This window comes from Lissotriton helveticus, chromosome 4_2 (assembly GCF_964261635.1).
Source record: "Lissotriton helveticus chromosome 4_2, aLisHel1.1, whole genome shotgun sequence".
Classification (NCBI taxonomy): Eukaryota; Metazoa; Chordata; class Amphibia; order Caudata; family Salamandridae; genus Lissotriton; species Lissotriton helveticus.
The window spans coordinates 2,156,266-2,180,171 of NC_136064.1; the positions used below are offsets into that span (position 1 = coordinate 2,156,266).

At 44.3% G+C, this 23,906-nt stretch overlaps 1 protein-coding gene across 1 annotated transcript in view; it reads right to left on the reverse strand.

The window, feature by feature from the left end:
* LOC144752171 (cysteine-rich hydrophobic domain-containing protein 1-like) overlaps window positions 1-23,906 on the reverse strand; it is a 282,315-nt gene that overhangs the window by 80,810 nt on the left and 177,599 nt on the right. The window contains exon 5 of the mRNA XM_078640100.1: window positions 4,122-4,181. Within this exon, the coding sequence (XP_078496226.1) occupies window positions 4,122-4,181 (60 nt within the window). The remainder of the gene's footprint in view (window positions 1-4,121; window positions 4,182-23,906) is intronic.

Consider the following 23,906-nt stretch of genomic DNA (forward strand, 5'->3'; position numbering starts at 1 on the left):
TGCATTGTTTTTGTGAATTTTGGGTAACATGTGTAGCTTAAGTCTACGTGGATGCGGAGTGGTCAGAAATGATTTGGTAGCTGTACTGATCCAATCATGCGCTACTCCCATGTCCAATATTTTTTCCAATGTGACAGATATCTCGGGGTTGCAAGGAAAGGTAGGCTGGTATTTTTACAATGTGTTTATAACACAAAGACAGTCATCACGTTTTAAAATGTAGATGTCATCTGGGCTATGCAATTTTAAAATTATTTGGGTTGTTCCAGGTGAGGTTGAATAATTTAATCATGTATTAATCATGTATGGTATCCTTCAATTTTGTAAATATGATATTTCTTTTCTGATGAGAACATCAGGTAGGATAGCTTCATGGCATGTCTGTGTAAAATCTTTGCTGATCCATTTTTCTGTAATGAAGGTGTGGTCTGGCATTGTTTCTGAGCATAGATCAAAGATGTTAAATAGAATTTTGCTCATGGATCTTGCACTGAAAGGTAGGCATTTTAGATTTGGTGTTTCTTTCTTCTTAATGTCAAGGTGCGTTGAGGCAGATGTGTGGTGCAGTATGGCTGGAGATGCAGGGACATAGGGAACTTTGGCATGGCTGATTTGGGAGGCATTGTGGTTGCAACATTTGGTGGAGTTAGAAGGGCGGCTGTTTGGTAAGAGAAATTACAATTTTGAGATGTGTTTGTATGTGTGGGAATCTTTGTGGTGGGCAGTGGTATTGCAACCGGTATGTTGTCTGGTGATTTGAGTAGAGTGTGAGGAGTTGTGGTGGGTGGGTACGATTAGGGAACCTTGTGATCATATGTTTACCCCTTCCCTTGATTTTCTATTTCCTTCCGACAAGTGACATTGTGCTTGTAAGTACTTTGGTTTTTGAATTGTTGTATTGTTAGTGATATGCTGTATGGTGTTGGTGTTGTGGCTGTGTTTACTTGATGAAAAGGTTAGATGGTTGAACGGGGGAATTTATTATTAGTAAGGCTCCCAGAAATCAATTTTTACGGATTTTTACAGATAAATACAGACCGAAAATAATGTGTTTTCTGTCTGCATATAATTTTAAAAGCGGATAAATACATAAAATTGGTCTTCTTTTAAGTGACTTTCTGCGCTGTCTTTCATGAAATGTGGTCCAACGGCTGAGTGGATGGACAGCATGGGAAATGTAAAAAACAGGGTTGAAATTTCTCTAAATAACGACATTTGTCAACATACATTTGTGGTAAAATGCTCATATTTACCAGTGGATGTACTGTTATGTAATATTTTGCAGCTTAAGTAGCTAAAGCACGACGGACATCAAATTATGACTGCACGTTTATCAGTTAAATAAATATGGAAATGTACAGTTTTGCAACTTCAAATATCTAAAAACCACAAAATATATATGGATAAATACAGATAAAATGGCCCAAAAGTAAATCTGGATAAATACAGATGGAAATGTTAAAATATATATATATATATAATAAAACTGGGAGCCCTAATTATTAGTTAAAGTCACTCACTGAATGTATATGAGGGGTGTGCTTTTAGCACAGATGGAGTTTAGGGAGTACTAAAGATAAGGATTTTGTAGTGAGTGATTGCTTACCTGAAAATCTTATGGTAGAGATGCAGAGTATCTGCCCTAGGCCATTACAGGCCCAAACAGACAACACCCTTAACCTGCAGACCTTTACCTGGACCCCCTTAGCCTTAAGTCTAAAGAGTCTCAGTGAACTTGGGCCATTAGGAATCCTAGCCCTAACCAATCCAAACTCTAGCCCTAGAACCTAAAGCCAATGGAAGCCCTAGCCCTAAATACCACTCAGAGCCTTAGACCAAGAAACCACTCCGAACCCAATCCCTAACGCCTAGCTCCATAGAAACATAAGACCTAGGAGCCAAACAGAACCCAAGCAATCATAACCTATACCGTAAGCCCTAGGTCCACAAGTAAGCGTAGCCCTATCCCAATCAGAACCAAAGCTCTTTCAATCAATCAGAGCCCAAGCCCAAGCTCCAACTGAAACGCTAGTCCCATGATCCAATCACAACCCTAGCCCTAATCACTAGGTTCAACAGTAACTCTAGAACTGTGGGCTAATCAGAACACAGATGCATAAGACAATAAAATCCTTGTTCTAAGGACACGCAAACTTAAAATTAAGAGGCTGTACAAGGTGTGAAAAGTGGAGGAAAGCCTACTCAGGTGACTTTGGACCCAGGCCCAATCATTTAGCTTGAAACTGGTGTGCAGAGGGGAAAAGGAAGCTGGTGCTTAGCCTACAATCTCCTTGGTTGCAGGCGGGCCCAAAACACACTTTGCTGTTCATGTTCAACCCTGCAGGTAAAGCTCAATTTGGAACCACTAAATAATGCATTTCATGCACTGTTGTTACTACCCCAAAAGCAAGTGCTAAACCCACTCCCAAACACAATTTAAACCACAAAAATCAGATTAAGCAGTCTCTATACACTAAAGCTAGGGTTTGGATTTCGTTTTTTAGCCTTTTTTGATTGTGTTTTTGTGGAGGGTAGAGACTTGGGCTTTAGTAACCTTAGGAGAGTTTAGGGAAAACAAGGAAAGAAAGTTAAGCAGCCATGCACACACACCAAATGCAGATTTAAAGTGAAATTGCACTGCAGAAACTACCTGCTCATTCCAACTTTACTTTGGTCTTGCTCTCTGGTCTGCTCAGTGCTCACAGAAGCTCAGGCCTGATCACGTGTATGCAGAGCGGGTAAGAGAAAGGAGCTGGTGCTCAGCTCATAGTCTCCTTGGCTACAGACAGGCCCAATAATACTTTCTGTTTAACCCTGCAGCTAAAGCCCAATTTAAAGCCAATACATAATTTTTTTAGGGGTGGTTAGAGCAGGTTTTTAAGTGTGTGAAAAGCAAGTTCACTCCCAACACACAATTTAAACCACAGAAAGGAGATTAACCATTCTCTATACACTAAAGCTAGCTTTTGGATTTTATTTTTTTAACCTTTTTTTTGGAGTTGGATAGAATGGGGGGTAGACTTGGGCTTTAGTAACCTTAAGGACAGTTTATGGAAAAACAAGAAAAGAAAGCTATGCAGTCGCACACAATAAAACTATTAGATTTAAATGAACAATTGCAAAACAGAAACTGCCTGCTCTTACCACCTTTGCTTTAGCCTCGTTCACTGCTCACAGCTATGGATTTATAACTATTTATAAATAGATAACTATTCCCCTTTTGCACTGTATAAGAACGCTATAAGCTTGAAAGAAGGCCTGGAACATCGAAATCCCCGCAATCGATACAAAATTTTCAAATTCTGCCAACAGTTGCCGGCCCCCCTTTGCCACCACATCATTAAAAGGACTTATTTGTACTCAAAAGTAAATCCACTAACAGCGAGAAACAGCAGGGAAATGTTAACATTTTCTCCCTGCCCTCTCAGAGAAGCTGAGAGACTGTTATAGGAGCAAAAGTAAAACTGCATGAGATAAAGGTCAAACAAATAAAACCATCTGATACATGGAAAACATTTGCTACATGGTCAGCCACTTCACATATTGCAAATTTCGGTAATGGGAAAATCTGTCTCTATGTCAAAATGCTTTATAAAGTAATATTATATGCAAAATAATTAAGTGCAACAGCTACTCATCATTAGAACAATTTTCGATATTTTGTAATTTAAATTTCACACTTGGCAATGTCATACTCCGAGGAATTGTTTGGGTTTTTCCTGCTGTCATCTTTACATTTCATCTTTAATATCTTTAAACAGGAGGTCACTTCACATTAGAGGTCTAATACTTTAAGAGGAGATTTATGTTTATTGTAATTTAGAACTACCCATTTCAAACAACAATGCAAAATTAAACCAACAGTAGGACATCGATTCTAGGTGTTAGTGGGTGGCTTCAACCTAGAAATAAGTCAGGAAACATGTAATTTTATGACCTGGTGTGGATGAGAAACATCAGCACCCGAAGGTAAAAAGGGTATGGCAGCTTCCTCCCTTGATATAGAGTGGAAAGAGGCAAAGAAAACTAGCATATCATATTTCCACAAGAGATTTTGACAAGTTATCACAAGAGCACCACTAGTGGGAAAGAGTGAACATACTATTTAATGGGATACTTACATATTCCATCATATTGCTAGATTCACATTTCCTTCTACTCAACTTCCAGTGCAAACCAAGCTGAAAAAAAGAAAAATTCGGTATCCTCGTAACTTGCACTAATATCTCATGCATAAAAAATATAAAAGGGTGGTAGATTTAAAATGGATGCCCTGATTTAGAGTTTGGTGGCTGGGTACTCCGTTACAAATGTAAAGGATACCCTATCCATCTTATTACAAGTGCATAGGGTATAATGCACTTATATTAAAACGGACAGGAAAGCCATCATGCTTGCGACAGAGTAACACGTTACCAAATTCTACATCTGGCACTATATTTAAAAAAAAAACAAGCATGCAACATTAAATTGATAACTATATTTCTAGTCAAATCATCTACCTTACATCATGAATTTCAATTTTTAATGTTCATTTTCTCAAGGGTCCACCACCTGCTATGTGACTGTTGCGTCCATACAGTAAGACCACAGGAGCTAGGGCGTCAAGTTCAGTGATAGAAGGCTGACATTAAGGATGCTGCCATACATCTTGGAAAGCAGATACAATTTTATTGGCAGCCTCTTGTGCAGAAAAAAAGGGAAATTTGAAGAAGGTGAGTACCACGATTGTTGAGGCCAACCTGGAGACATGCGATTCGCCTTTGCCTTGCTGAGTGTCAACTTGGTGATCACCCTGGGGTCTTGGGAGCACGAGGGAGCAGTCAGTGTCTTTAAGCTTGGCCGGGCATCAGAGGTGTAGAGTTTTTGTGGTCGGCTAGCTCTCGTGCATCAAGGCACTCACTGGTGTTGGTCCGGACCAGCAGAGGGGACAAAAACAGGACAGCTGGGCACTCTCTGTGCTGGCCTCTGTGGTGCAGGAGGGCTTGTGGAGGTCCTGGCGTCTTCAGGCTTGGCAGGAAAACCGAACTGACCTCCTTAAGTGCACCAACCTTCTCCTGGGCAACTACTGCTTGGCGGACAGCAGTTTCTTTATACCGGACATCGTTGTCAGTGCCTGCAGACTGCAGGGGAGTAGCTCCTCTACTCCAAGGGAGATGCTGGATGCTGGGCAAAGTTCTGGCAACCCTCCAGGGTTTGTGGAGGATACACAGCTGCAGGACAAGTCTAGTCTTTGTAATTGTTGAGTCTCTGTGCGGCAGGCACGATTTGGTGCCAAAAGTCAACAGCAGTCTTCAGTTCCTGCAGGCACGGCTCTTCAGTGTCCTCCTCTTCTTTCTCGTCAGTGGAATCTGAAGTTCTGGATTCAAGAAGCCCCATAAATACTATGTTTAGGGGCATGAGAGACTACTCTTGGGGTCACTTTGCCTCCTATATGACCACTTCCTCTGGGAAGTGGGAATAACCCTGTCCAAATTTCCTAAATTCTGTCATCACCAAGATGGTGGAATTGTCCTAGAGCGGGGCACATCAGGCAGCTCACCTTAGGGGTGTGACAGTCCTGGGTGTACTCCACTCCTACTTCCATACTAATTTCCCAACTGACCTGGTGCCAAATGGGCCTCAGGGCAGGGGATGGCATCTTCCACACAGGTCTGGGGGATGCTGGGGTCGCCTATCAAAGGTGGCATGGCTTTGAAGCCTCCGTCCTTGGTATGCGGATTCCTAGCAATCCTGTTTGAAGGAGGTGTAAACAGCTCCTGCCAGAGGAGGCATTATTCCTGACCTCAGAGAGCAGAGCTGTCACCTCCTGGTGGGTCAGAAACACATATGTGGTGGCAAGCTGGACTGGACCAGTCAGCCATCACACTAGTGAACAAGTAGTTTTCAGGGGCTACTTCTAAGGTACCCTCTGGGTACACTGGAATCAGCGTAGGTTTGTTATTACGAGATGTTTCATACTAAACATCATTGGTTTCAGTGAAGCCATCATGTAGCTGGGGAACTCAATCACCAGTGCCCAGTATATATACTCAAGATGGCTTCCCTATTCACTGGCAATGTCCAAAAATCGACCTGGACATCACAGGGGTATATCTGCTTATACAGATATATCCACACATGTAAAATAATGCAGGCTTTACAGCCCTAAGGCAGGGGCAACTTACATATATTGATTGCATGCAATGACACACAGGAGGTGTGCCATGCTGTGTCTTCACTTTTGTCCGCACCATGTCACACAGCCTGCAATGGTAGTTTGAATGAATGTGGTAAAAGGCCCCTTAGGGTGGCACAATACATGCTGCAGCTGATAGGGACCCTCTGTAGCAACCATTCCCTAGTTACCAGGGGTAGCATTTACTAGGGACTTGCAGGGGTGTTAAGGTACTGTCAATTGGGGGAAAACAAGTTTTAGAAAAAGAGGCCAGACACCGAGGACCTGAATAGCAGGAACCCAGTGCACTTCTGAAAAAACTGCATCAATTACCAGGCGCAGTGAAAAGTCCACAAATCCTTAGCTTAATGCCTCTAGCCATGGACTCTATGCCCCCTTGCTTGTTCAGATAATACATAGTTGGCATATTGTCCACCTTAACCAGAAAGGGGGTTTAGGGAGGGCCTGGCCTGGCAGTTCAGGCTGGACTATTTCCATGAGGACCAAGGTCAAGACTGATTTGTATATGGCTGGGTCCAAACTGGGATAGCGTAGTGGGCTAAAAATTATGGATTGGAATGTGGCCAGTGCAACTGTTTGTGGCTGAGAGTAATTCAAGCATTGTACCCATCACCTTATTGTTTTTACATTTGATCAGGAGCAAGAAAGACTTCAGTGTCAGAGGAACCACCCACAACTTCAACATGTTGGTTAGCTATTTTCCCTCTGCAGATTTCCGCCTACTAAGTCTGTCCATGTGAGTGCCTGAGCCCACTAGAGAGACATCTGTCATAACCATGTGAAAAGGCAGAAGAGGATGGAGTACAACAGACAGAAAATTCTACTTCTTGCGCCACCAGCAAAAGAACTGCAGAGCAAGTGGCGATAGTTTTATCCTGCCATTCCTATTTGCTGATCCTGGCACCATTGTTCCTCTGTCAATCAAATCAAATCAATAAAAACAAGCTTTATTCGGTTAGTAAACAAACATAAAAGCATTCTATAAAACATCAAGCATAAAAACGTTAAAACATTTATCAACAATCATCACAGTGTGATATAAGTAATTTATCACGGTGGGAAATAATAAAAATTCATGTAAAGTTCAATTACACACCAGGTTATGTTTATACATAAAGTGCTTGGTGCATTTTGAGGAGAAGACCATATTTATCTTTGAAACCAAAAAAAAAGAAAAATTTTGCCTGGGAATTTAAAACACTAATTATGCTAAGAACATTATAATTTCCATAGACTAAAATCATTTTATTTCCCTGCCCGATTCATTTACTACATTCCATATTGTCTCCTAATACCCAGTGCTACTTTAATGAAACTCACCATTGCAGAAAAAACAGTACAATTTTCCAATAGTTGCAAACACTCATATCCCTCTAGATATGTACATGGAGAGATATTGTTTAGTATTGGTCTCAAAAATCTCCTTCTCGGATCATCAAAGAGTGTGCAAAAAAAGTGTAAGGTGCATAGTACTCTGGGGAGTCAGGGATGTGGCATTCCTATAGCCCGACGCCCCAGACATATTGTTTGGGGTCAAGGGCAACATGTTTTAATGTGTATTTTGTACTTGGGACAAGTAGGCCCAACCCCCTGCAGCATAAACCCTTTGGCTGCCAGTTTGCAGTATCACATTAAGGATCAGGTAAGGGCACTGTCTGCAGTCAAGTTAATATTTGTGTGCATATGTTAATGCTGTTCAAACTTGTGTTCATGGTTCATTAATTAAAAGCCTTTATTATTAAGGTGAGCGCTATAAGTAAATGTAAGATCTGACTGCACTACTGACAGTGGTTCCAGTAAAAAAATGAGGCTATGCAATATGCCCTCAGAATGCTTTCTAATTAGATGCAAATATTTGCAGAAGCTTGAAAGCAAGATTAATAATTATTTGCTTTCAATATAAAATGGTCCTAAAAAAATTAAAGTAGGAATTTGTTTTTGCTAAACCACTGTAAAATTTCAGATACTGTATCTTTGCAGCATCATTTAGTAAAATGTGTTGATGCATGCGAGTATTTCCCAAACATATTCATATTGAAAAAAATCAGTGTAACCAGTTTCAATAAGATTATGGGAAACATACAAATAAACAAGCATTGGCAAAGCCAGTAGGTCTGAAATGGGCGGTCAGCTTTTTAGTTTTGGTAATGCGCGACATGTTTTGGCATTAGTTACTGGCACTGAACAAAACTAAGAGATTAGAGAATTTTAATAAACACAAAAGGTCATGGTTAATGCCAGACCAAATTTAGGGCCCAATTAATAAAGAAAGTCTCAAAAGTGCACCCTTGTTATATGTCCTTGCATTAAGTGCAGCTATATGGCTTTCGTAATATGAGCCCTGGCATAATCAAAGAGGTTATACAAGAGCTTTTATATAATGAGATTGCTGCCATAATTTGTCGCCACACTGCATGGCACCAAAGAGACAAGTGGATTTTGCTACAGGACAAGCAGATTTATGAAGCAACTGCCCCATGGACAAGTAGATATTTTAATAAATTCCACACCCTGGGAGTACTGTTATCACAGGGTCAGGAACTAAGGGTTTACACCCACCTGGTTTGTCTAGGAAAAGCAAGCAAAAAGTGCAATGTGCCAAGGCGAAATCTGGTTAAATGAAAACGCATCTGACAATTTGTAGAAAAGGATAGATAAAACTGCTGGTTAGACAAAAAGGAACATTTAGGGCCAAGCGCCTCTTGCTGAAATTGTTTCACATGTGCCCAGTCCCCTTATTGCTTCTTGATTATGCCTTTGGCATTTTCGGGGATATTTGTTGGGTTTTCATAAAACTCACCCAGCCCAATATCATAGAATCTTTCCTTCACATACCGAAACCACGGAATAGTCATCACCCTATCAAGATTAAGGCAGTCTTCCATTATTTCCCTAGTAAACTGTAGTTCTTCTTTCATCCATCTTTCATTTCATCTTATAATATCCAGGCTGGACTATTGCAATAGTCTTTATGCAGGACTTAACAAATCAGCCCTGCATAAACTCCAAATGGTCCAGCATGCTGCTGCCAGACTGGTCCTCAGACTGCCCAGGAAGTTTTCGGCTTCTATAGCGCTTGATCCATTACACTGGCTCCCAATACATAAGCGCCTACTTTTTAAAGTTCTTACCATTACCTACAGAGCCTTTTACCATCATGGCCCACTTCAAACAATACCACCCATTAAGATCACTCAGGTCCTCTACAGGTAACCTACTTCATGTCCCCAGGTTTAAACTGTCAACCAGAGGAGGAAAATCCATTGCAGTTATTGGCGCAAGAGCATGGAACAAACTCCCCTCTCTCCTGCGTCAATCTACAACTGAATCAAAATTCAGAAAACTTTTAAAAACATGGATTTACTCTCTGCCAAATTATGAATGCATGGGACTGATATGATGTGTTTATCGACAAGTAGTCCTTTCTCCATCCACTACCTGCTGTCATCTAGGAATCTAAGCGCCAAGATACTCCTTGGAGTGGTAGCGCGCTATATAAGCCCTATCTCACATCACATCACATCACATCCAAATGTTAGACCATGAAAGAACTGCAGTTTACTAGGGAAATAATGGAAGACTGCCTTTGTTCCTCATTCATGTTGGCGTCTTGTGTGTAACTTTGCATCCCAGATCAGGGTGATGCATAAGTCACTGAGTTCAGAAAGGAGAACAACTGAATGGTGTTTTTTACACATCTCCAACAGGTATAAATCACAAAAATATGAAATGTCTGTTTTGTTTGCTACAACAAAATCTAAACAGAGTATGGCTTATTGCTGGGGTATTGATGTACAGCTCCTGCTTGCACATTGAGAGAGAGAAGCTGTAAGTCTGTCTGTGCACCAGCAAGGAGACCAGATGCTGTCTACATTTTGACTTACCTAAGAAAACAGATATTTTACATTTTCACACAGATATTTTCTTAGCTTAAATAAAAATTCAAATGACACCTGGTTCCTGGCGTGGGGCACTGTACGTGAATAGAGCCAGACACCATGTGGATCTTTTCTTAGCCTAAGAAACAATCTAAACAGCATCTGCCTCCTTGCTGATGGACAGAATTGTGTGTCTGTCCTGTAAGAAGCAAGATAGAATTTTGATTCTTTTTTTTCTCCACATAAGCAAAAATCCAAACATCATCAGCCTCATTGCTGGAGCACAGACAATATTTAGTACTTAGGGCTTGTTTTATATGTTGTACATAGTTTCTTCATTTCTCCATTGCAATTAAACTCCTTTCTGGGGAGGTGGGAAAGTTGTATTTGAATCAAAACTACTCCTACTTAAAAGTAAAAATTTCTGGATTCACATGCTGTGCATAGATTTTGCAGTGGTATTCACTTCCCTTAGGAAGCTAGGTTGAAAGGAGTAAGCTTATGTGGACAGGTGTTTTACTACTACTTGTCCCACTTGCGCTTCTTTGTAAGCTTGAATAGTCACAAAGTAATGTCTTGTGAACTTGTGCCTTAAAGGTCATGTGGGTAGGGGGCGTGGCTTGGACGGCAGGGAGAATGGCCGCCTAGCTTGTCTTCGCGCTGCACGGGACCCAGAATTACGGTGAAAAAATATGTGATTGAGGCTCCAAAATCAGGCGGAAAACGTGTTTTCAACGACCGCAACACCTCCCGCACATGATGCAACTGCGAGAAACACCCACTATCCTGCTACAACGTCCAGGCTGATGTTTTGAGTTTATGCCGAAGACGCGAGGCACAGCCACCATCTTGGCTCCGCGGAACTCGGCCGTTAGCAGCAGGGTCTCCAGCCGCTACCACAAACGAAAACAGCCTGAGGTGAGCGCATCCGCCATGGTTAAGCAGCGACTTTTGCCCCGATACACCGACAGCAAAAACGGAGCCACTAGAGTGCCTTAAATTTATCCGCCCGCGATTTTGCCTGACCTCAAAATGGCGGATAATGACGACATGGCGAGTTAATATACAGCACCCCACCCGAGTTAACTGTGTGCTCTAAACACGCGCCCCTACTGCCCAGCACAGCGCCTAGTTCATGTGAATCCCTCGTCTACACAGACCTCGAGACACAGAACCATACCAGCCTTGCGTCTACACTGAAAAGCTCACACTCTATAACTGTAACCCGAAGGGCGGGGAAATGGCCGCCTAATCTGACTGCGCGCCACACATTAGTTCGAACATAGCGAGGAGCAGTATGGACCGCGGAACGATCCCATAACAGCGATTTTGGCGAGCACGATCTTATGCACCACGAGAGCTGCTTGGCATTACTTTGACCCCAGGTGAGGCTGCTGCACGACCAATAACTCTGGGGAGTAGTGTGCTGCAATTAAAGATACCGACAGTGCACCTCCTGCATAGAAGTGAGCGCTTTCCTGCTCAAATGACTCTCAAATGACTCTCAGCACCTATATAAGTTTCTTTTCTCTTTTGAGGCAGGACGAGGTGATCTGCGCCTCGAACATAGATACATGAGCCAACCGTACTGAATGTCATATGCCGACTATTGCTGCATCGTCTGTTACCCTCTCAATTGGATTTGGGCCCAGATCTTTTGACTGGGGTGAATGTGTGACATTGATCCACATTCTGTCCATCATTGTTGTGTTTGCAGTTACCGCTCTAAGTGTACTGGGGATGCTCAGACGTGAGTCCCAGACACTCCACACCACTGGAATCAAGCTAGCCGGGCTGATGAGAGGTGTTACCTCGAAACCGGGCCGGTCCTCGGATGCTTGTTTCCGTTCTGGGAAGGACATGGCTTTTGTAGTTCGGACTGGACTGTTCCCATGGGGCAACAGGGTCAGCGCTGATTTGCATTTCGCCATTGTCTAACCCAGGGTGGTGTGGAGTGGAAAAACGATGGATTTGGGCCCAGATCTTTTGACTGGGGTGAATGTGTGACATTGATCCACATTCTGTCCATCATTGTTGTGTTTGCAGTTACCGCTCTAAGTGTACTGGGGATGCTCAGACGTGAGTCCCAGACACTCCACACCACTGGAATCAAGCTAGCCGGGCTGATGAGAGGTGTTACCTCGAAACCGGGCCGGTCCTCGGATGCTTCTTTCCGTTCTGGGAAGGACATGGCTTTTGTAGTTCGGACTGGACTGTTCCCATGGGGCAACAGGGTCAGCGCTGATTTGCATATCGCCATTGTCTAACCCAGGGTGGTGTGGAGTGAAAAAACGATGGATTTGGGCCCAGATCTTTTGACTGGGGTGAATGTGTGACATTGATCCACATTCTGTCCATCATTGTTGTGTTTGCAGTTACCAATACCAACAGCGGCAACAACCCAAATCACCTGCCCCTGAGTTGCCGGATGGTAGAAAACACCAATGCTGCATAATATGGTGTAACTAAGAACACAGGCTAGGGCTGACATCCAATCGTAGGTACTACCACTGGGTTTTCGAAAGATCTCTGAACACGTGTTACCTGGAATCAAACACACCTACGCCCCTCCTCCCTTAACGCTAACCACTAATACCAGCGACCTACTAAAACATAGGAACCAATCCAACATTGCGTGGTGAGATCAACACTGCATGCTGTGATCTTCAAGTCGACTAGTAGAGTATTCCCAGCCGGCGAAAACAAACCAGATCCATCAATCGCTTCGCATAAACCTCAAAACAATGGCGGATAGAGACTCCAAAAACACCAAGAAGGTGCGACCAGAAACTTCCGTCTCAGACTCACCTATTAAGAACAGGGGTGACGTTGCTAGCACTCTAGATATGATCCTGAAAAAATTGGCGGACGTGCATGACCTGGCCAAGTCAACTAAAAGTAACACCGACGCGATGCAGCTTGAACTAACCGCGATCCGAGCTGACATGAACTCCTTATCACTCCGCCAAGACGAAGCAGAGCAGAGAATTAGCGATATCGAAGACAAGTCTACAAATGGCGCTAAAATCACACAGCAACTACAAGCTACCACCACCGATCTCAGACGCCAAGTATCAGAATTGGAAGATCGCAACAGGAGGGGAAACGTGCGAATCTTTGGGGTTCCAGAAAATGCAGAAAAGGACGCTGACTCGTGTATATCCTTCCTGGAAGCATGGATCCCATCAGTTACGGGGATACAGTTCCAACATGGTTTGGAGCTGGACAGAGCCCATAGAGTGCCGACCTTCACACAACGCTCGTTGAGAGGCCCTCGTCCACTCATATGCAAACCACTCAGATTCCAGCACACGGAAGATATACTAAGACATGCTAGGAAACACCACGACATTGTATGGGAAGGGAACAGAATCACATTTACCCAGGATTACTCCAGAGAAATGGTGGAGATACGGAAAGGCTTCCTATCGCTTCGAGAAAAACTACGAGCGAAGGATATTAGTTCTCATTTGCAGGACCTGCGAAATTCAAGATCTCAGACCATGGTCGTTCGCACCTCTTCACTAACCCGCATGACTTATCACGCTACCTCAGTGTCAAACCACAACAAGAAATGGACACGTCTGGGGTTCAATCTAACAAAAGGAAAACAGATGCACAAGAAAAAGGCAGTTAGGTCTACCCCTAGCCGCCATTATTCGAAATCTTTCATTAGGCATGCCTAACTAGTGAATATGCTATGTGTACACAGGCGATCTACTACTCCAGCTTTAACATCCTGACCGAAGTATCTCACTAACTTTCAGAGGCTGGACTTAGCCTCAGTGATCGAACGCTTTAATTATGGTCTGGAATAACCTACACCTCACTTACGCTATGCCCAGGTAATATGTTAGGAGTCTATTGACCTACTGCCTTTGCGAGTGGGTCCCAGCTCTATTCTGGTCTACCTGCAATGCGCAGCTGGCTCGTGCTTCCCACTACTAAATGTGATGTGAGGTTAAATTACTATGAGCTTAAGTTAATGTGTACTTGTTTCACTTTCCTTAGGCAAACGTCTTATACTATGTGGTTGCACACAGTCTTACGCCATATTGTCTGCATATAAATATCTCTAGACTCTACTAGTTTTCTAAATACCTAAAGGTACCTCCACAAGACCGGTTCTACTTTCATCAGTTATATTTGCCGTACGCTAATATGAGAGCTTCTTTAATTAGAAGCTCAGTGATTCTTACTTAATTTTCTTTAATTTAGTTATTACGCCGCTTATCATTGGGCAAAATCTATTGTTCTAAGATATTGCTATAGTGACATTACATAAAGGCTGCTTCACCTATTAATGTTAAACAAAACGTTATCGGAATGTTTTTCACACAAATGTTGTCAGAATGTTTCATATATGTCCCTGTGTGAGCGTCGACAGCACTGCCGTCGCAGCTCTTCGGTTCGAGTTTTGGGGAGGGAGGGCGGGCAGGGGGGTAGGGGGGGAGCTTCCGAGGGGAGAGGACAAAGAGGGACTGACTAAGTCGGGGGGGGGTGGGTGACAGTAGGGTTGTAAAAACGGATGTTTCAGGTTCATCTCAGCTATGTACTTTATCTGACCTATTCTTTACTCTTCTTTCTTTCCTTTCTTTCTTTTTTCCTCTCATACCTTCATAGATACCTCTTACTAACTAAATACTCTCCATCACCACGATGCGTGCCACGTATTCCAGGTCGTTCCTCGGCGCCCATCGATAACAATTAAAGTATTTGTAAATGCTATGCATCTATGTGTGCGGAGTTGCACGCTACGACCCACGACCACGTTAAACTAAATCTATACCCATGGCTTCCGATAAGAACTTAGCAACTTCTCTACATATTGTTTCACAAAACGTTAAGGGGCTTAATCACCCAGTCAAGCGCAAAACAATTATAGATTACTTGGCCAAGACTAAAGGAGACGTAATTCTCATGCAAGAAACCAAATTATCACACTCAACAGACTCCGAAGGTAGGCTGAGTATTGCACATCTACAAAGAGACGAGGACCATATCTATATAGCAAATATCTATGGCCCTAATACTGACATGCCGGAATTTTGGGAATATGTATCGAAAGAACTTGAGAATATTCCACAAGATGAGCTCATAGTGGTAGGGGGAGATCTTAATCTACCACTAGATCCCTTGCTAGACAGGCAATCCAAGAGTACATACCACCCCCCACGCGCACATGAAGCATTGAAGAGAATGTGTTCCAAGTTCCATCTTCATGACTCATGGCGCCTCCAACACCCGGATGGCCGTGACTATACTTTCTACTCCCCTCCCCACAACTCCTATTCAAGAATAGATTACTTATTGATATCTGACTCACATACACACCTCATCGACGAAACGGACATAGCCCCCATATTGGTGTCAGGTCATGCAGCTATCCATATGAAATTGGCAGGCTCACATTCACTTATCCCTCCCAGACGGTGGCGCTTCAACGATGAGATATTATCAGTGCCAGAGAACAAGAAAAGCATAGAACAATGCATAGAAGAATACTTCCAGATAAACTCACAGCCCGAAACGGATCCCGCCTTAGTATGGGACGCGTTTAAGGCCACTTTAAGGGGTACGCTGATAGGTATCAGGGCTCGTATGAATAAAGAATTAAATTCCGAACTAGACTCTTTAGAGAAAACAATCAAGCAGCTAGAGTTGCAACACTCCCTTGATCTGAATAATAAAGCTTCCATCGACCGTTTGACTAATCTGAAATACAAATACAACGCCACCCTTAGTAAAAGGGCAGGAGTATGGATTAATAAATTCAAGGGCTTAAGGCTATGTGCGGGTAACAAAGCAGGGAAACTCCTCGCTTCCTATCTTAAACACAAAAGGAAGCAATTCCATATAGCATCTATTAGGGACCAATCCAATACCACCAAAACCAAACAGAGGGACATTCTCCACACATTCCAGTCCTTTTACGAGGATCTTTACAAGCATAACAACCAATTCAACATGGAAGAATGTAACAATTATCTAAACTCAATCCAACTCCCGCGCTTATCCGACCCTGACAAAGCAAAACTTGGGGCACCATTGACCATATCAGAAATTTTGAACGCCGTTAAAACATTGAAAAACAATAAAGGTCCGGGCCCTGACGCCTTCAAGGCCAATTTTTATAAGACCTTTGAGGAACAACTTAACCCACGTCTCCTCAAATTGTTCCAATCCTTTTCAACATCACACAAAACCACCCCCACAATGAGTGAAGCAACAATAATAGTGATACCCAAGGTGGGTAAGGACCCTTGACTCCCTAAGAACTATAGGCCGATATCCCTCATAAACCTGGACTGCAAGATCTACGCGAAAGCCTTAGTAGGCAGACTAAACGCCGTTCTACCATCCTTAATAAATAACTCACAGGTGGGGTTCCTGAAACACCGCCTTTCTAACGACAACACGAGACTCCTATGCCATGTTCTGGAGAAGTCGAAAATATCGAATGCCCCGGCAGTAGCAATCACCCTGGACGCGGAGAAGGCGTTTGATAGGGTGTCGTGGCCCTTCCTCCGTCAATGCATGCACATATTCAACATGGGTGACACTTTTATCAACATGGTCATGTCATTGTATGCCTCCCCCTCGGCAAGAATTGCCATTAACAGTTCGCTTTTAGAACCATTCCATCTTGAACAAGGAACCAGACAGGGTTGTCCCTTATCCCCCGCTCTATTCCTTCTAGCACTGGAACCTCTCCTCCGCGACATACAACAGAATGCAGATATTAGTGGCATCACCTTCGGAGATAAAAGTATTAAAATTGCTGCTTACGCAGACGATATCCTGATAGTCACTGAGAACCCTGAAACCTCTATAGCCGCACTGATGAACTCGATAGAATCCTACGCTAAGCAGCCAGGCTATAAACTGAATCGCGATAAATCGGAGGTAAAACCCCTCAACGTATTCACTAATAAGGAATCTTTAGGTACATCAGGATTAGTCTGGCAAAACAATCACATTAAATACCTAGGTATAGAATTTGGAAGTTCCATATTAGAGACCCTCCAACACAAAGAAAAACTCACTCTAGAGAAAATAAAAACTCAACTAGACGGATGGTCGCCCCGATTCATCACTTGGTGGGGCAGACTAGAGACCATCAAGATGATGATTACACCACTAGTAAATTACCTAATTACCATGCTCCCCTTGATGCTATCCTAAGACTTTCATAATAGGTTGGACAAAATGATTAACAATTTCATTTGGAAAGGGAAAAAAGCACGTATCAGCCTGCAAAAACTGAGATTAGATAAATCCATCGGTGGAGTCAATCTCCCAGATTTTAAGAGATATCAAATATCCTTTCTAGCGAAACAGGGATCCTATTGGCTGTCCCCCCTCAGTGGACTATACACCGGTGTGGCTGGACATCGAAAAAGCGCTCCTGGATGGCATTCCCCCCATCTCGATCTTATCAATGAATGCAAATCAACTCCTGTGCTCTAAACCCATATTCACTAACACCAAAATAGCTTTACTACGAATAGATAAACTGCTAGAATCATCGATAAGAAAATCTAGGTGGGTGGTGATTTGGAAAAACCCCTCAATCACTTACAAAAGTAAACCATTATTCAACCCAACCTGGATTGAGAAAGGAATTATTTTCCCTCACCAACTCTATGAGTAGAGGGACATTAATTGGAAGTCAGCCTCCTTATTCAGGAACATGAGTTAGATGTTCTGTTTTTAACAGAAACATGACTCATGCAAGGCTCAGAAGCGGACATAGTGAACGCTCTTCCTCCTGGGTTTCTAATCCATACCCAGGATCGACCGGTGGGTCGAGGGGGGGGGGGGGGTTGCTATTCTGTATAAGAACTCGTTGGTATGCAGAGCCCAAAAGGGTGAGGTGGAGGACTGTGAGAGCTGTAAGTTCTCCCTCCAAATCTCACCTACTGTGGCGATGTCTGGGTTACTAGCCTATCGTCCCCCAGGAAGTAATGGTAACTTTATCGGCTCCTTCTTGGAGACGGTAATGGTTCTTGCCGCCTCTGCGACTAACTTCATTACCTTGGGAGACTTTAATCTTCATTTCGACGACCAGGAAGACCGGTCGGCGACAGCTCTTCAATGTGACTTGAAAACCTGTGAGGTTAACCTTATAAACCTGGAGGCTACCCATAATAAGGGTCACTTATTGGATCCTATTTTTACTAACATTACCACTATGAAAGCAGCCTCCCCGATCCCTCTTCCATGGACGGACCATTTTATGGTCCCCTTTGCCTGGCAAATCGTGCCGGAGAGTACCCCCTCCATCAGGGTTTGTGCGCCTGAAAGACCCTGGGCCAGGCTGTCTGTGGAAAACCTGTTACGCAGTCTGGAGGCCTCACGCCCTTCAGTAGCGAAGGACCCAGTACTGGCGGAAGCAGATCTCTGCAGATGGATGTCTAACACACTCGATGCCGTTCTCCCTTTAAGATCGGCAGGAAGGAGGGAGAAAAGATCGTGCTCCGCTCCTTGGTACACGCCAGAGCTGAGGGCTATGCGGAGGGCCTGTAAAAAATTAAAACGTGCCTGGAGGAAGAACTGGGAAGTAGCTTGTAAGATTGAATACCGAGTGGCGATAAGGAATTACAAGCTCACCATTCGGTGCGCCAAAACCCAATTCTTGGAGGAGAGAATCAGCAATGCCTCCAACTCCTCCAGAGAAACATTTCTAGTGGTCAAGGAGCTCTTGAGGGTTCCTACGCCACCTGCCTCCACGGATAACCTGGAAGTAAAATGCAATGATCTAGCAGAGTACTTCCACACTAAAATTGAAATTTTTTTGCTTACCCTGCCTCAAATTGACACAGGAGCCGAGCCCTTCGTGGATGAGGGAAGACCTCTGAGGACCCTGGAGTCTTTTGGACCAGTCACTGAGGACGAAGCTGTTAAAGTCTTAGTGTCCGTTAAGAGTGGTTCCCCCTGGGACGTTGTCCCCATGAGGATTCTCAAACTGGTTGCCCCTTCCATTGTGGAGCCTATCACGGAGGTGATCAATTCCTCGATAGGTGCCGGTGTGGTCCCACCCAATTGGAAGGGTGCAATAGTAAAAGCCCTCCTAAAAAAAAACAGCCTAGACCCCCTTGACATGGAGAACTACAGGCCCATCTCGCTACTTCCGGGACTCAGCAAGATCACGGAAAAGTTGGTTAATTTCCAGCTATCCAACTTCCTTGAGTCCAACGGTGTGCTGAGAAGTTCCCAAACAGGCTTCCGCCCGGGTCAAGGCACTGACACCGCCCTGCTGGCTGTCGCGGAAGAGGCACGTTGCATTTTGGACTCAGGAGGATCAGTGGCAGTGATCCTCCTGGATCTTAGTGCAGCGTTCGACACTGTTAACCATCGAGTGTTACTTCAGCGACTGTCTGATGCTGGAGTGAGGAGGACAGCGCTGAAATGGCTTAGGTCATTTCTTAGCGAACGGACCTTCCAGGTCTGGGAAGGGGGCACACGTTCGGCATCCACCCACCTCCATTGTGGAGTGCCCCAGGGCTCCTCCCTGAGCCCCACATTATTCAATGTGTACATGGCCCCCTTGGAGGATGTGGTGGCTCCATTTAACATCAAAATCGTGAGCTATGCCGATGACACCCAGTTGGTGTTTGCCCTCTCCCAGACCACGGAAAATCCCCAGGTGCTACATTCCTGCCTATCCAAAGTCCACACCTGGATGGGGGAATCAGCACTAAAGCTGAACGGCTCAAAAACCGAGATAATGCTGATGGGGATGAAAAGTCCCTCACTGCCCCGGTCTGCCTGGCCCAGTTGCCTGGGATCCCCCCCAAACCCAAGGCTGAGATCAAGAGCCTCGGTATTTGGTTGGAGCAAGATCTTTCCTTCAGGACCCAGGCTACTAAATTGGCCGGTGTCTGTTTCGGCCTGCTCCGATCGGTGCGCAAAGTGCTGCCTCTGCTTCCATTTCTATCCCGGAAGCTCTTGATCCAGGGCCTGATTATATCTAGATTAGATTTCAGCAATGCAATCTATCTGGGTGCCCCTGAGATCACTCTGAACAAACTTCAGCAAGTGCAGAATGCGGCGGCACGAATGCTCCACAACATCCCTATGTCACGATCGGCCAAACCCGCATTGAGGGCGCTGCATTGGCTGCCAGTGCGAGAAAGGGTGAAATTTAAGTCTCTTTGCCTTGCACATAAAATCTTGCAAGGCAAAGGCCCTCCTGCCCTTCAAAAATTGGTGACCCCATATAAGGCAAGTAGAACACTACGCTCAGACCAACAACACTTACTCATGATCCCCAGGGTCAAAAAGGCCCGCTCGGGAGGGAGGAGATTCTCCGTAAGGGTTGCAACCCTTTGGAACTCACTCCCCCTAGGTTTACGCTCGGAGCCATGCCTTCTGCGTTTTCGTAAACAACTGAAAACCTTTCTCTTTTGTTAAACCGCGGTGCTTCTCTCTCTCTTAATCTGTTACTCTGTTTGGTGAAGCGCTGGGATGCTCAAGGGTAACCACGCGCTATACAAAACTGTTTTAATAATAATAATAATAATAATAATATGATAATGGCTACCCTCTGCCCTTTACAAAAATCCAATCGAACTTTGGGATAGATAGTTCCGACTTTTACATATTCCTTAACATCAAAACTGCTCTTACAAAGGCGGGATTGACACCCAAACAACCGGCTCTTCCATCATTCCTCTCCTCCCTAAATAAAATCGGGTACCAGGACTCGAGGCTGTACAAATTGTTGAGCCCACAATCATCCATGCTAAATACCAAAACAACACAGTTCTGGTTGTCAATCGCCTCCTTCTCCATCTCAGAGCTGGAGTGGTCCGCGGCGTGGAAATCTTGCACGAGCCATACAATCAGCCCTACATTATCACAAGCCAAATTCTGGCTCATGCATAAAGTCTTCTGGACACCGTCCCGCCTATACGCACACAAACTCAGCCCTGACGCATTTTGCTGGAACTGCAAGAGGGCTGAAGGAGACCTGGACCACCTCATCCTCCAATGCGACTGCGTCGCAACGTTCTGGGATAAGGTATTTGACTACATCCACAAAGTATTTAATATATCACCTGCCAAAGAACTCCCCTATCTTGTTTTCGGCTTTACAAAGGAGACCCAAATCCCAGAAACTGACAGGGCCCTCCTAGACCTCCTCCTCACGGCGGCCGTGAAAGTCATTCTAAACAATTGGAAAAACACAAAAAAGGCAAGCTTCGGAAAGGAAACTTTGGAACTCACTGGATATATACTTCAAAACCCATAAACCTCCATGATTACCCATACCCTGTACTGCTTTGCCGTATTGTGGTGTCTCACCTTACTTCTCACATCTTATATGGATTAGTTACTTACCTGTAATCCTAGTTCTCATCCAGGGGTATACTCATCAAAGTCATAAGCTATGAATAATCCCCGCCCATATGCGGGATCCCGGAGCATATAGAAAATACATATAAATATATATGTATATATATATGTGAAAACATATATTTGCAGCCTAAAACATTTCCTAACTGGCAAAAAAGCCGCAAAATTACATAAATTAGCATACATACAGTAGTACTCTTCCAAACCCTAAGGAAGAAAGAGAGCAGAAAACATTTGTATACAACAATGCTTTATTGCCATAGGAAAAACCTGTAATTGCAGGCATTTGCCAGTAGGCTGCAGTAGAGTATAAAGCAAACAAAGAAAACTGACACCTTGCCTTTAAGGCATTAGAGTAGGGGTACCGTGCCTTTAAGACCTGAAGGCAACCCCCTGCTCCCATGATGCACCACAGGTGACAGTTGGGTCAGTTCTTTTTGGAGGTGCATAACACCTGTGGAGATCCACAATAAAACATCTCAGAACTGTGTAACTCTGCTCGTCCGGGGAGGTGGGAGGGAGCTTATGACTTTGATGAGTATACCCCTGGATGAGAACTAGGATTACAGGTAAGTAACTAATCCTTCTCATCCAGGGGATACTCATCAATAGTCATAATCTATGAATAGATTAGCAAGCTCATACCCAAAGTCTCGCGGACGAGCAAGAAGTATAAAAACTTCACAGAATGACCAAGACATATATTGCAAATACATCTTATGCAAATAAGTTCCTTAACGAGGCCTGCCCTACTCTGGCATCGGCCTGAGTATCTGAGTCCAGGCAATAATGGCGGGTAAAGGTATGGACAGACCGCCAAGTTGCCGCTTTACAAATTTCAGAAATAGGAACATTACGAAGGAGAGCTGTAGTGGAAGCTTTCCCTCTAGTGGAATGTGCATGTGGTTTACCCTGCAAGGACTTGTTAGCTAGTTGATAAGTGAAAGCTATACAGGAGACAATCCAGCGAGAAATGGACCTTTTGGAAGCTGACAGGCCAGTATTAGTACTGCCATAATTGACAAAAAGCCGGTCAGACTTCCTAAGAGGCAGGGTTTTTGATAAGTAGAATTTCAGGACCCTCCGGAGATCAAGAGAGTGTAATGACCTCTCCGGGGGAGTGGAAGGATTAGGAAAAAAAGTAGGTAAGGTAATAGACTGGTTGATATGAAAGTCTGAAACTACCTTAGGCAAGACACTTGGGTGCGTTCTTAAGACCACCCTGTTGGCATGCAACACAGGGCCTGGATTTCACTGACCCTACGGGCAGAGGTAATCGCCACTAGAAAAGCAGCTTTCCAGGTCAAGTGCTGCAAAGAGGCCTTATGTATAGGCTCGAAAGGAGCACTCATCAGCTTAGTCAGGACAATATTAAGCTCCCAGGGAGGGGAGGGGGACCTCACCGGTGGAAAGACTTTTTTCAGACCTTCTAGGAAATCCTTAACTACAGGCATAAGGAAGAAAGATGTCTGATTAGGAGACTTCCTATATGCTGTGATTGCAGCTAAATGAACCCTGATGGAGGGGTATTTAAGGCCTGATCTCGCTAAATGCAATAGATATGGAAGAATCACCTGCTCTTGGCCATGTACCGGGTCAAGAGAGTGCTCATGACACCATAAAAAGAACCTCTTCCACTTGAAAGCGTAGGACTTCCTAGTGGAGAGTCGTTTTGATTCTTTAAGAATAGTCATGCAGTCTGCTGGGAGGTCTAAATGTCCATACTGGATGACCTCAGGAGCCATGCCGTCAAGCGAAGGGAAGGAAGGTTGGGGTGAAACACCTTCCCCTGGTCCTTGGTCAACAAGTCTGGACGGCATGGTAGACGCCGGTGAGGAACTTCCGACATCTGAAGAAGATCGGGGTACCACCACTGGCGTGGCCACTCTGGTGCTATCAGGATCATTCTGGTGTTGGTCCTGTAGAACTTCTGGATCACCGCCGGGATCAGAGGCAGGGGAGGAAAAGCGTAGAGTAATGTCTGCGACCAGCTGATCTAAAGACCGTTCCCCAGTGATCCCTGTTGAGGGAACCTGGACGCGAAGACGGGGCATTTTGTATTGGCCGCGTCTGCGAACAGGTCTATGTCCGGTACGCCCCAACACCGAAAAACCTCTTGAGCCACTTCCTCGTTGAGCACCCAATCGTGCGCTTCTACGAAGATTCTGCTGAGGCAGTCTGCTTGGACGTTTTGAATTCCTGGTAGATGAACTGCCACTATGGACAGGCCTCTTGCTAGGAGCCAATGCCAGATGGCTTGTGCTTCCAGGGACAAGACTCTTGACCTCGTGCCTCCCTGTTTGTTCAGATAGAACATAGTTGTTGTGTTGTCCGTCTGAACCTGGAGGTGGTTGGTGCGCAGAGAAGGATAAAGAGACTTGAGAGCAAGATGAACTGCTCGAAGCTCCAGGAAGTTGATATGGTAGCCTTGCTCTACCTCGGACCAGAGGCCTTGAACTTGGAGTCCGTCCATATGAGCCCCCCAGCCT